The 12,371-nt window shown below is 59.0% G+C and overlaps 1 protein-coding gene across 2 annotated transcripts in view; it reads left to right on the plus strand.

Annotated features, from left to right (window-relative positions):
* Positions 1–12,371, plus strand: part of NOTCH1 (notch receptor 1) — a gene marked incomplete at its 5' end in the record, with an annotated part of 40,881 nt that overhangs the window by 8,586 nt on the left and 19,924 nt on the right. For both annotated transcript variants that reach the window (XM_080630610.1, XM_080630611.1), the window contains 2 exons: positions 9,642–9,904; positions 10,252–10,590. In XM_080630610.1, the coding sequence (XP_080486736.1) occupies positions 9,642–9,904; positions 10,252–10,590 (602 nt within the window). The remainder of the gene's footprint in view (positions 1–9,641; positions 9,905–10,251; positions 10,591–12,371) is intronic.

Here is a 12,371-nt window from a genome sequence, read left to right on the forward strand (position 1 = left end):
GTGAGTGAGCAGTGATTTATTTTCAGAAAGAAGGAAGGAAATCATCCTGTCGATGAGCAGCCATGGAGGAGAGCGTGTCCCAGCGCTCCCAACCCACTGCTGCATCCTTGTGCAGGGGGATAGGGAAAAGACCCTTCCAAAGACACTGTGGGTTAACCCATTGGACAGCTCTTTAGGGGCTGGTGAAGGAATGTGCCTGTTGAGAGCGGGACATGGACCGAGAGCGGGACATGGACCGAGAGCGGGACATGGACCATCAGCGGGACATGCACCTCCACCGGCTTCCGCTGCCCATTGGCTTTGGAGCGGGCTGGGAGAGTGACCCTGTGGGGAGCAGCCCAGGAGGAGGGGGGGCCTCTCTGCAGCCCCTATTAACATGTTAGACACAGACCTGCAAGTCAAAAGGCAGGGCGACAGACGGCCCTTTCACAGGGCCTGCTGCTCCCCACAAAAGGGGGGTTTCCAGGGGAGGGGGCAGGAATGCGGGCTGCGGCCGGAGGGCAGAGCCGCCACCATTGTCCCTGCTCCCTCGGCGAGGGCGTCATGTTGACACAGGGTTTGCTGCCGGCAAAAGGTGTCGGAGGCAGAGGCTTCCCTCCCTCCTTCTTTCGCCGTTTCCTTGGTTAAACTCGGCAGCAACAGAAATCCCGGGATACAGATCCGGGCAGCTATCGTCTGCTCAGAGGTGCTTTACATCCCTCGGGCCGCAGTTTCCAATGGGTGAGGGTTTTGTTGTTGATCACTGTTTTGGGGAGCTTTGCTTTGCTTGTAAAGAGAAACCAACAGCTTCATGGCTGGGAGATGGACCCGTTGCTGTTTGGCCATTGCTGTCTTTGCTTCACCGTCTCATCCCGGTTTGAATTGCTCCAGCTTTTGGTAGGGTTTGTGCCGCAGGGGCACACGTGTGCTCTGCAGAACCCCCCCTCTCCTCCTGTTTATAAATATCAGAGCTAAATATAGCTTGTTTAAACTCTTGGTGCCTGTGCAGATCCTAATCTCAGGTTTTATGTTCAGGATTAGAAGAGTGGGATGCTGGGGTCACGCGTGGCCCGGGTGGGAGTTTTCCATATTTGGCTCTCAAGCAGCGCGGTGTTTGCCCAAAACTTGAGTTGAGGGTGAAAGGGAAAAGAATAAGAGAGCTCATCATCCCTTAGTGTGATGGTGACCCCGGCACCGGTGTGCACCAGAGCTCCCAGCGGGAATTCACCCTGCACTGGCATCCAGAGCTGGTGAAAACGGGCGTTTACCCTGAGAGGGATGGGGAAGGGAGGGTGTCATCGGCAGTGCTGCGCTGCAGGTGGCCTGGGGAGGTGGAAATTCCTCATCTCCCCAGATTCCAACTTTCCCTTCTGCTGGCTTAAAGAATAGAGCAGTTTTTGAGGGAGAATGAGGACAAATGGGAACTCGAAGCAGGGAGAGGTTGCAGCGGGTGCTCCCAAATGCCAGAGCTGCTGGGCAGCACCATGGAGGGAAAGAGCCGGGTCACTTCATAGTGTCCCGCGGGCATCCTCCCATGTGGATGTGGGCACTTGCCTTAGGACCAGCTCCAGGACACTCACCCCTGCCTGTGGGTGCATGGTGAGGGGTGGCCATAGTTGTGTTCCCTGGGGATCCTCCGCTGGAAGCACATCCTTCGTGGTCCCCCCATGAATGGGCTCCTCCAAGAGAAGGAGCAGGGACCGGGATGAGCAGGGAGAGCAGGGCTTGGCGCAGGGACCCCGCTCCCACAAACAATGGGGATTTGCACCAGTAGAGGATATAAAAAACATCAACGGGGGAAAAGCTGTGTCATGGCTGCCATTGTTGAGGGTGGGAATGAGACGAGTTTTGTCTTGGTCTCTTCCTTCAGCATCTTTCATGTTTATTGTGAATGCAGCTCCATTGAAAGGCAGCTCCTTCCCAGGTAGCCGGTTACCAGGCGGTGAGCAGCCTGGCCACTGCTTAGCAATGGCATTATATTGTTTTTCATTACAATGGGCACTTTGATTCTCAAAGTGTCCTGACTAATGTCTGCTTAAGAAACAAAGCCATTATTTTTTCCCTCTCCCCATCCCAGTGGTAGGAGGAACACAGCTCTAGCATGTTTTCTCCCCGCTCCCATCCATGAGTGTATCCAGCTTTGGGAATTCCTTTAGTTTCTCTCAAGATGAAAGTCTGGATCTTAAAAATCTCAATTAGATGGCTTGGGCTAGGTCAAAAATGAAATGGAACAAAAAAAAAAACCCAACACATCAAAGGCTTTGGGTTGCAGTTTGCTCTTTTTAATTAAACAAGACTGGGGATCTAATCTGGCTTTATTAACCTGGTGTCACTGGAAGTAACCTGCTGGGTGAAACTCCGGCTCTGTTCCCAGGACGGTGTCCCAGCGTGTTTAATAATGCAGGGCCTGGATGGGGCTCCATGAAAACCACTGCTTGGGTTTGGTGCTGGGGTTTGGTGCCAGGAGCAGCGTTGTGGCTGTGGAGGTGTCTGTGGGGCTGTGCCGGCGCCGGGAGAGCGCGGTGGCACCGGTGGGAACCTTGGGGTGCATGGCCCGGCCGGGGCGCCCTGCATGGGCAAGGGGAGCAGGGCAGCTCTGCGCTGGGTCTCCTGGGAGCGTGGTGAAGCCCTTGGGTTCTTGATGGATGCAGGTGCCATAGAATCACAGAATCATAGAATAGTTGGGGTTGGAAAGGACCTTGAGATCATCCAGTTCCAACCCCCCTGCCATGGGCAGGGACACCTCACACTAAACCATGGCACCCAAGGCCTCATCCAACCTGGCCTTGAACACCACAGTGTGGAACTGCAGGTGAGGGGTGGTGAGCGCGGCTCAGGCTGCAGGGCAGGGGGGACATCCATGGCCCCGTGTGCCCCAGGGAGGGCAGGGCAGTGTTCAAAGTGCTCCTTGTCTCCCTGCATCCATCCTCCTTCTGCTGGCTCCGGAGGTGCTGTGCCACCCTGAGCAGGGTGGTGATGACAGGGCAGGAGATGGGACCAGAGCCCGTGGTGCTGAGCTCTGCTTTCCCGGCAGGATGGTTTTCCAGGCCCGTCTGCCTTTCCATGGCCCCAGAGCATGCTTCTGCACTCTGCGGGGTGTTTCCAAGGTGGGCTGATGCTGCTGGGAATCCATCTCACAGGCAGTTATATGCACCTGTGGTTCCTAAAGATGCTTCATGTAGTAACACAGGAGGGGCTCGTTGAAAGGTGATGGAATAAGAACAAATGGAGCAAGATGGAGTGGGAAGATGGAGTAAGAAGCAGATGTCTTAATGACACGGAGACATCCCAAGCACCAGCCTGTTCTCTGTCAGGATTGGAGCGGGAGCAGGTCAGGGTTCCCTGGGCTGGCACTGAGCGAACGTGTCTTAACGGGATGGGTGTAGCTTCAGGAGCAAGCTGGGGTGTTGCTCCCAGGCTGTGCCAAGCGGGAAGCCACTGGCACGACTGGAAAGGTGGCTCTTGTGCGTGGATGCCTGATGGGAAGCGGGTTTAACGCTCCGGGTGTGCAGGTGCTGGCAGGGGGTGTGGAAGCCGGTGGCTGTGGTTCCTTTCATGAGCCATGGGATGACGGTGACCCCGTGGTGCGGGGACGATGGGGCAGGGTCGTGTCACTGCTCTGTAGCTGGGAGCACTGTGCAGTGTGGTCTGGTGTGCACTGAGGGACGCTCTCCCCATGGTTATTTCTCCTTTCCTGAGCTGTTGCCGGCAAACAGGTGAAATCCAAGGGTCCTGCTCATGTTTGGACGCTTGCTTTGCTCCGTGGGGTCACACTGTGTGTTTGGTGGTACAGAGGGTTCTGTGAGTGTGATGGTCCCTTGGTGGGACCCCCCGCACCACGCAAGGTCATGGTCATGGTTTCTGAACCACCTCTGTGCTGGGCTGGCTCTGCAGGGACTCTGTGGCACAGGGAGGGTGGCTCCTCTGGGATGCTGCTGTGGGTACCACAGAACAGAGAGCAGCATCGCCCACAACCAGCCTTGGGGATAGGTGTCAGGGCGGGGGCTGCTGGCATGGGAGACCCTGCACCCAGAACTGGGCTCGCTGCTGCCCCAGAGGCAGTGGGGACTCTCCTGGCCCCATTACTCTCAAGTAACCCCGAAACCAGGCTTGTGTAGATGCTTGAGCCTCCCCTCCTTGGCTTTCCCACGGTGCTCATACCTTGGGGAAAACAACTGCGGCCGTTTATGCTTCCAGCAGATGAAGATGAGGAAGAGGTTATATGATAGCAGCACAGATAAGAGCCAGCCTGGACATTGGGCCAGTGGCCGGGATGGAGCTCCCCACCAGCCCCTGTCCCCTCCTGCAGTGTAGGGCTACACCCTTGGACCTGCCCCGCTATGGGATGGGGATGGGGGGCAGCCCCTTGTGTCTGGTGGCCGTGCTCCAGGTTGCACCTGGTTTCCATTTAGCTTCTTGGCTTATTTTGTGTGGTGGGTTTTGCCTCCAGCCCCTGCAAGGATGCCCTGGTTCGGAGGGCAGTGGGTGCTGTCAGTGTGGTTGCTCTCAGCTGTGGGATGATGGACGCTGAGTACCCTGCATCCAGAGCATCCCACATGCACCCAGCACCCCTGAAACACCCCTGGCCCTGATGCAGGGCCGGCACATCCCATATTGGAACAAAGCCCTTGTGCTGCCATGCGGAGCCGTGCGGGCGGGCTGGGCTGCGGGAATGCCGCGGTGTCATCTGTGCCGGCCGTGGCAGATGGCAGCTTAGCGCAGGCAGGAAAACATTAGTGTTGGGTCAGAGGTCGCAGGAACATCTGCCTCAGGATGCTTTCAGTGCCCGCATTGCTGCGGAGGGACACAACCTGTTGCTGGTGGCTTGGAGGAAAAGCCTCGTGTGCTGCGAGCGGGAGGGAGCGAACAAAGGGCTGCGATACACGGAGCACCCGGAGCGGGGCTGGGACGGGCATCCCAACCCTGCCGGTGCTGCCAGGCTGGGCAGGCAGAGCTGGGGCAGCAGAGTTTGCTCACACTGATACCGGTGCGGCTCATTCGTGCTTTTAGTTCTCTGGTCTCAGCTTTTCTGGAGCCTTGCTGAAATGACTGCGGCGTTGGGCTCTTGTTGGTAACTCACTGAGGATGTGCAGCAGACACAACAAATGCACGTGCCCACGCTGAGCAGATCCAGATTTGGCCTGGGCTCGGTGCTGGGAGTGGGGTGGGAATTTGAGGCCGCTGTTCCCGTTCCCAGGCCATCCCCCGGGACTCGCTGTCTGACCTTGGACGAGGCCTTCTCCGTCACCCTTCACATCACCCATGAGTCGTGATGGAGATTTATGGGTCGGGAGCGCGGTGCATCGGTAATTGCGCCTCCCCCCTCGCAGCAGTTTGTGCGCCAGGCTCGGGGCTGGCGTGGAGGGGGAAGATGCATCCAGCCTGGGGCTGTGGGAATGCAGCCCCCAGCCTCCGTCTGAGCCCCGGCACAAAAAGCCACCAGGATGATGGCAGCTCCATACACTCCTGCAGGGAGCACATGCAGCATCCCCATCCGCAGGGATGGCAGCCAACTGCTGCATCGCTGTCCCCTGTCCTGCCTGGTGCTTCGGTGACAGCCCCGTGCCTTGGTTAGGTAATGTAGAAAATACCCTAGAAGTTACGAGTTGTGAGATTGTCCATCCTCATGTGCTCCTTGTGCTGGCATGATACAAGGGAGCATCGTGCATTGGAGCAGGGTTTGGCCATCACCAGGGTCTGGATGCCATCACCATCTAAAGTGTTGAGGTGGGTCATGGCTGGAACGTTTGATGCTCCTCAGCAGGTTAATGACCCTGGAAGCATTTCTCAGCTGCATGCTCGGGGGGGCAGACACTGGTATTTTTGGCCATTCCTGGCTGGGTTGGGAATGGGCTGTGCGTCACACATGGAGGCTCCTCAGGACCCCAGGGAGCTCATCTGCCTTTCACCGCCTCAGAGCTGGTTTCTAATGGCCCCTCAGAGCTGTTTTGATGCTGGGGCACCCGCCCTGTCCTCTGCCAGCACATATATCTATAATTAAAGCTTAGCTTTAATGTCTCTTACGCTGATTTCCATAAACCGCTTGGGGTTTGCTTTGGGTAGCCCTCGCTTGGGAAGTGCCAAAGGAAAAACCACAGGGTGATGTTCACCTGCCCGAGCCCACGGGGACGTCGCATCCTCCACGTCTGCTCGCCGGGAGCCGGTGTGTTCTGTACTGAACATAAAGCCCAGCTTCAGGAATGGTTTTCAGCCCCTGGAGGAGTAGGTGGACGCATGATGAGGTTGCAGCATGGCTGGGAGCTGAACCTGGCTCTGCTGGATCCAGCCTTTCCAGACCTGGCAGAGCTGAAAATAACCACGTCTTGGGCTGGCCTTATTCTTCACCTAGGTTTTGATCTCTTGATTTGCATGCCAGACTTGTCTGCAGGCTCTCTCTGCAGCCATGGCTCTAAAGCCGTTGCGGTCATTGAGTTTTTAAATGCAGCTGCAGAGTCTCTGGCTGTGAGTGAGCTCCAGGACCTGCGTGGGGAAACGCATCCCATGGCTTCGATCAGCAGCCATCCCCTTCCCTGCCTCGCCTCGGACTTGCTGTTGCGGATGTGGGCAGAAATGGGGTTGTTTCTGAGCAAAAGGATCTATAGATGACGCAGGAGCGGTGTTGAAGCCCCCGGGTGTGAGGCTGCCCATGGGCATATCTCATGGGCTGCCATACATGAGCAGAGGAGCGTTCGGTGTCCTTGTTCCGTGCTCTTGCTGAGCAGCAGTAGCACCATCGTGACAGTGGTATCCCCCCATCAGAGACCTTTTGCTCTGAAACCTTGCAAAGAAACTGAGATGACTTAGAAATGGTGGCAGGAGTTCGAGAGGGCTCCCGAGCTGGTGCCGTGGGTACATGGGAGCTGTCCCTGTCCCTGTTGTGGTTGTGATTTGGGAATGGCGTTCACGGTGGGTCCATGTTGACAGCCCCTTGCTGCATGATGCGGACTCCTTTGTGGGGTATAGCAGTGACTGCTGCGTGCCTGTGCCGTATTGCTGTTTTCCTGAAGAGCTGCTTCTCCAGCACTTCTCAATGGCTGGAAATACCCCCTCGTAGGGAGGAGAAACACGATGCAGGAGCGTGTCCCAGTCCCGCCTGCCCACGTGTGCCCGTTGCTCAGCTCAGCCACTTCTGTCCAGGGCAGACCCATGCAAGCCCTCCCTGGCACCCTCCTCCCCTTCCTGAGCTGATTGTGTCCATAAACCAGTTCTTAAACAAATACAAACCCATTTAAAACCCCTTCAAACTCCATGGAACTTGAGAGGTTTCCCAAGGCAAAATCCTGGAAACCCCCCTGGGCACAGGGCAGCCCCAGCCCCAAACCCCGGTGCCCCCGGGCAAGGGCTCCCTGCTCCCAGAGGAGTCTCCCCAGTTGCTCGTTAACTTCCTGGCTAATAACCATGCCCGGGCTCAGCCGGGGCTCTGCTCCCCTTCCCGTCCATGAGCTCAAACCACCACTTGCCTGCACTGAAACTGGAAACAGCCCCAAAACTAATCTGGTGGGAGGGCTTTCAGCTCCGCGCCCCTTGTCCTGGCCCCATTTAAGCCCCACGGCGCAGGAACCCTGATCCCAGTGATCTCCCGGTGCCTCCGGCATGCAGAGCACAGCCCGCGGCAGCACCAAAGCAGTGGCGTGGCCGTTCCCGCGCTCTCAGTGCTTCCCGCGCTGCGCGGGGCACTCTTTGTCCAGCACCAATCCTTCTTCTTCTCTTGTTCCTTCTTCTTTTCCGCCTTTTCCTCCCATTGGAGACCCTCGTGATGCTCCCCTGTGCGGGGAGCCCCGCGGATTGTTTTAAGCACTGAAGTGTGTGTGGTGCGGGGCACATGAGTGTGCGCCAGGGCGGTTTGTGCCCAGCCCCGCACAATGGCCCCTCTGAGCCGTGGCTTCGGCACTGCCGGGGCCGTGGTGCAGCCACCCAGAAGCGCCGTCGCCCCACGGCCGCGGCGCCCTGGGCTTGGAGCCGCCGGCGAGCCGGGCATGGGCCGCAGGCGCCGGCAGCTGCTCGGCCTCATTAGGATGCACACCTGCTCCCCGCCGCCCTTTGTGTGCCGAGCAGATGCCCTGATTTATTATTATCCACATTTTCTTTTCCATTTGGCCGGGATAATGCCGTCTCATTAACTCAAAATGTCTCCGAATCCGGACAAATTCTCACACAATCCCCAACAATGAAACCAGAATTGGGTTAAAAGAAAAAAAAAAAAAACCCAGGAGGGGCAGAGGAGAGGGGGAGCGGGGCTGAAACGTGGCCCTGCCGCCGGCGAGGCGCGGCAAAGCGCGGCAGCGCCGGGCTGGGGCCGGTGGAGGGGGCATTTGCTGCTTGTGCTTCACGGCAGGAGCCCCATGGTGTTGGTTTGGGGGTGCAGGTGGAGGGCTCCACTCTGCGGCGTTCCCCAGGGGACCGGGCACGAGGCGCAGGGACTTGAGGTCCCATCAGCTTGGGTGGTGATGGGTGTGAACACTGAGGACAGTGAGAGCCACGGTCCCCCAGTGTGCCCTCATCTTCCCTGTCCATCACCTCCAGTGGTTGCTGCTGTACCCCAAGCTTGTGGAAATGGATGTGATCATCCCCAGATCTATTTCTGCTCTAAAGGCCTCTCTTGCACCCCAGCATGAGCTGCGCACGGCATGCCTTGCTCTGCTGCAGTGCCATTGCCGTTGTGGTGTGGGACAGCAGCGTGCCAGCATCGTTTCACTCCTCCCCTGCCCAGCACAGCCCAGCCAGGGCAGAGCAACCTGCTTTGGAAGTGGTGTAATGTGAGCGGTGCTGGCTGGGGACAAAACGTGTGGCATCTCGTGTTGTAGACGTGATGCAGGAGGTGCCGAGCGGGAGGGTTTGTGCTGGGGAGGTGCTGAAGGGCCCTGGGATCCTCTTTTGATGTCGGGTGCCCTCAGTGTCTCTGTACACAGCTTTGCTCTGTCCTCCCTTTACCGAAGGGCAGCTCCCCCTCTGCCGCATCCTGGCCGGCAGGATTTGTCCTTGCAGCACATCCCCATCGCCTGCCCTGGTTGCTGCAGCCCGGTCACCCATGGTGACAGATGGCTGAGCCGGTGGCCGTGGCAAGGGGCCGTTTCTCAGGGCCCCCACACAGGGGGGACGCTGCAGCCGGGCCCACGCACCCCTCCTTGCACAGGGTTTGTCTTCAGGAAGGTCTTGCTGCAAGGAGCAAGGAACCCCCTGCTGCCAGGCGGTGCTGAGCCTGGGGCTGGTGCTGGTTAAGGGATTTCTGTGGATAGAGGGAGGGTAAAATTCACCCTGGCGTGGGCAGGGGTGCAGGGCTATCCCCGTGCTGCTTGGTGCATGGGTCTGTGGGGTCCCTGGGTTGGGTGCGGGTACGGGGGTGCCCCTCCTGGCTCCACATCTCCCCCCTTGTGCCTTGGCTTCCTCCTCAGCGAGGTGTGTGGGGCAAACCCAGCGCCCTGCCATGAGAGCAGGAGGGGAGGCTGTGGTTTTGCAGGTCCCTGCAGGCCCCGGGATGGGATTCGCCTTTGTTCCCGGCACCTCTTTCATCTTCCTCAGCCCAGAGCAGCCGGGGCAGAGCCTCGCACTTGCCAAACCCGCCATGCCGGGATGCGCTGCGGGGAGGCGTTCCCAGTGCCGGTCCCTGGGGGTGCCCGCAGCCCCTCGGGCCGGTCCCGCTGACCCTGTTGTCCCCTCTGTAGGTGCGGCGGTGCCTTTGTTGGCGAGCGGTGCCAACTGCCCAACCCCTGCCTGAGCTCCCCGTGCAAGAACGCCGGCACCTGCACCGCGGTGGTGCGCGGCAGCACCGTGGACTACGCGTGCGCCTGCCGGCTGGGCTTCACCGACGAGCTGTGCCTGACGCCGCGCGACAACGCCTGCCTCAGCAACCCCTGCCGCAACGGGGGCACCTGCGACCTGCTCACGCTCAGCGAGTACAAGTGCCGCTGCCCGCCGGGCTGGTCAGGTGAGGCGGTGGGGACGTGGGGGACCAGACACGGGGACAGCCTGGGACAGGGGGTGCTCCTGGGGAGCCTCCGTGGATGGGGAAAGGCGCTGATTTTGGCACTGATTGCAGATTCTCTTAGTGATGGGGGAAAGGGGGGAGATGGTCCCAAACCCAAGTGGGGCTCTGGCTGGGTGAGCTGCAGGCCTCCTGCATCGTTGAGGGTCTCACAGAGGGCAATGGGGTTGGAATCAGTTGCATCCCATATGAGCACAGTCCCAGAGCTGAGTCTGCTCCCCAGTGCAAAGATTGCTCCCACTAAGAGCCCGAGCTGTGGTTTGCATCCTCATCCTTCCTGCCCTCCCTAGGCAAGACCTGCCAGCAGGCCGACCCCTGCGCCTCCAACCCCTGCGCCAACGGGGGCCAGTGCGTCCCCTTCGAAGCCCACTACGTCTGCCGGTGCACCACCGGCTTCCATGGCGCCAACTGCAAGCAGGACGTGAACGAATGCAACATCTCGCCCCCCGTCTGCAAGAACGGCGGGAGCTGCACCAACGAGGTGGGCACGTACCAGTGCTCCTGCAAGCCGGCGTTCACCGGGCCGAACTGCGAGCACCTCTACGTGCCCTGCAACCCCTCGCCCTGCCAGAACGGGGGCACGTGCCGCCAGATCGGGGACACCACCTACGACTGCACGTGCCTGCCAGGTAGGGGCTGCCTCCGAGGGGGGACAGGGATAGGGAACCCCCTTCCAGCTCCTTTGCCCCTGCAAAACCAGCAGCGCCCAATCTTCCCCCTGGGTTATGGCTCTGGGAGGGGTAAATCCAAAGGGATGTGGGCTCGCTGTGCCGCGTGCCTTTGGGAAGATGTTGGGCAGCAATGCCCGAAGAGGAAAGGTCATCTGGGTGCTTTTTAGACTTGGTGATTCACCAGAATAGCTCTTCCAAAACAAGTGCTTGAGCAGAAGCCCCTGTGCGGATGCTCATATTCCAGAATAAGAGTGCCTTTTTCCGCTTTAGCTTAATCCACTTCCAGAATGGAATAATTAGTCCGGAATAGCTGGTTTGGAAAGTTTCCGAGTGCAAATAGAGCCGGGGAAGGGAGACCCTCTCCGTGCTCGCTGCTGCTCCCTCTGGCAAGCGCCAGAGCAGCCCAGCTCAGTTACAGCCTTTCAAGTGAAGGGCTCTTGCAGAAGGGGGCCCAGCACCATTACAAGAGCTCAGCACCCTGCGTGCCGGAGGAAAGGCAAGGGCTGTGAAAGGGCCCCATGACCCTGGAAAGCCCTTTCGTGTCTGCCCTGGGGCCAGCGGTCTGCAGTGTGCTCAGGGAAGGGAAGGGGCTGAGCATGGCCCCATGTCCCCACGGCGCTGAAGAGTGAAGCAATGGAGTTTCCTGACAGGTGGGATGAGCAGCCCCATGCTCGGACCCTGCTGTGTTTGCCAGGGCACAAAATGCTGTTTCTCACCCGAGCCACCGCGCTGGCCGGCTGTGGCAGAGGGGATGCGTCCGCTATCTCCCTTGGAAGGAAGCTGTGGGCAGCGCAAAGCTGGTTGAGAGGCCTCTGGGGTTGCTTTGATACCTAAAGGGGCTACAGGAAAGCTGGAGAGGGGCTTTGGACAAGGGCCTATAAGGACAGGCCAAGGGGAATGGCTTTAACCTGCCCAAGGGGAGACTGAGCTGAGCTCTTAGGCAGAAGCTCTTCCCTGTGAGGGTGCTGAGGCGCTGGCACAGGGTGACCAGGCAAGCAGTGCCGGGAAGGAAGCCTCCTCTTCCCGGATGAGCCCGTGCAGCTGGGAGCTCCCAGGGGCGATGCTCCATGGGAGCAGCTCCAAGCCCTGTCCCGGCAGCGCGGTGTTGCCGCAGGGATGAGCAGGCGGAGGGGCAGGAGGAGCGGCGCTGGCCCTGCCCTGCTGTTTGCTGACGAGGCACTTTCCTTAGAGCAGCCCAAGCGTCGGGTACGTCGGGGTGAGGCACAGCCTTGGGGGGCAGCCCTGCTGCTTGCACACCCAGTGCGGCTCCATGGGCCGCTTCCAGGACATTTGCATGCTGCACAGGCGGGTTCGGCTCCCGCGGGATGCTCCAGCAGGACTGGGGGGTCCGGCTGCCGTCCGCGTGGCTCGCTGCAGGAGCTGCATCGGCTCGGGGCGCAGGCAGGGGGGACCATGGGGGCTGTTTCTCATGATAAGAGGATGATTGATCCTCTGGTATGCAGCGCAGCAGACCTGGAACAATGTCCCCTTTTCATTCCCGAGGAGGCCGGGCCGGGCCGGGTTTCTTCAAGTTAAACCAATCTCGGCTGTTTTATCATGCCATCGCTGTAGAATGTAACCCTGAGTTTAAAGTAATTGCAGTGCTAATTACTCATTCAGATGGTTCAAAATGAGTTAATCCTGGTATCTAGGGCATTGCCAGTTATTGCTGTTCACTTGCAGCCCAGCTGCTTAAAAATTGAGGCACAAATCAACGTTATCTGCTTTGGATTCCTACC

The sequence above is a fragment of the Psittacula echo genome (genome assembly GCF_963264785.1).
Source record: "Psittacula echo genome assembly, chromosome: 16".
Taxonomy (NCBI): domain Eukaryota; kingdom Metazoa; phylum Chordata; class Aves; order Psittaciformes; family Psittacidae; genus Psittacula; species Psittacula echo.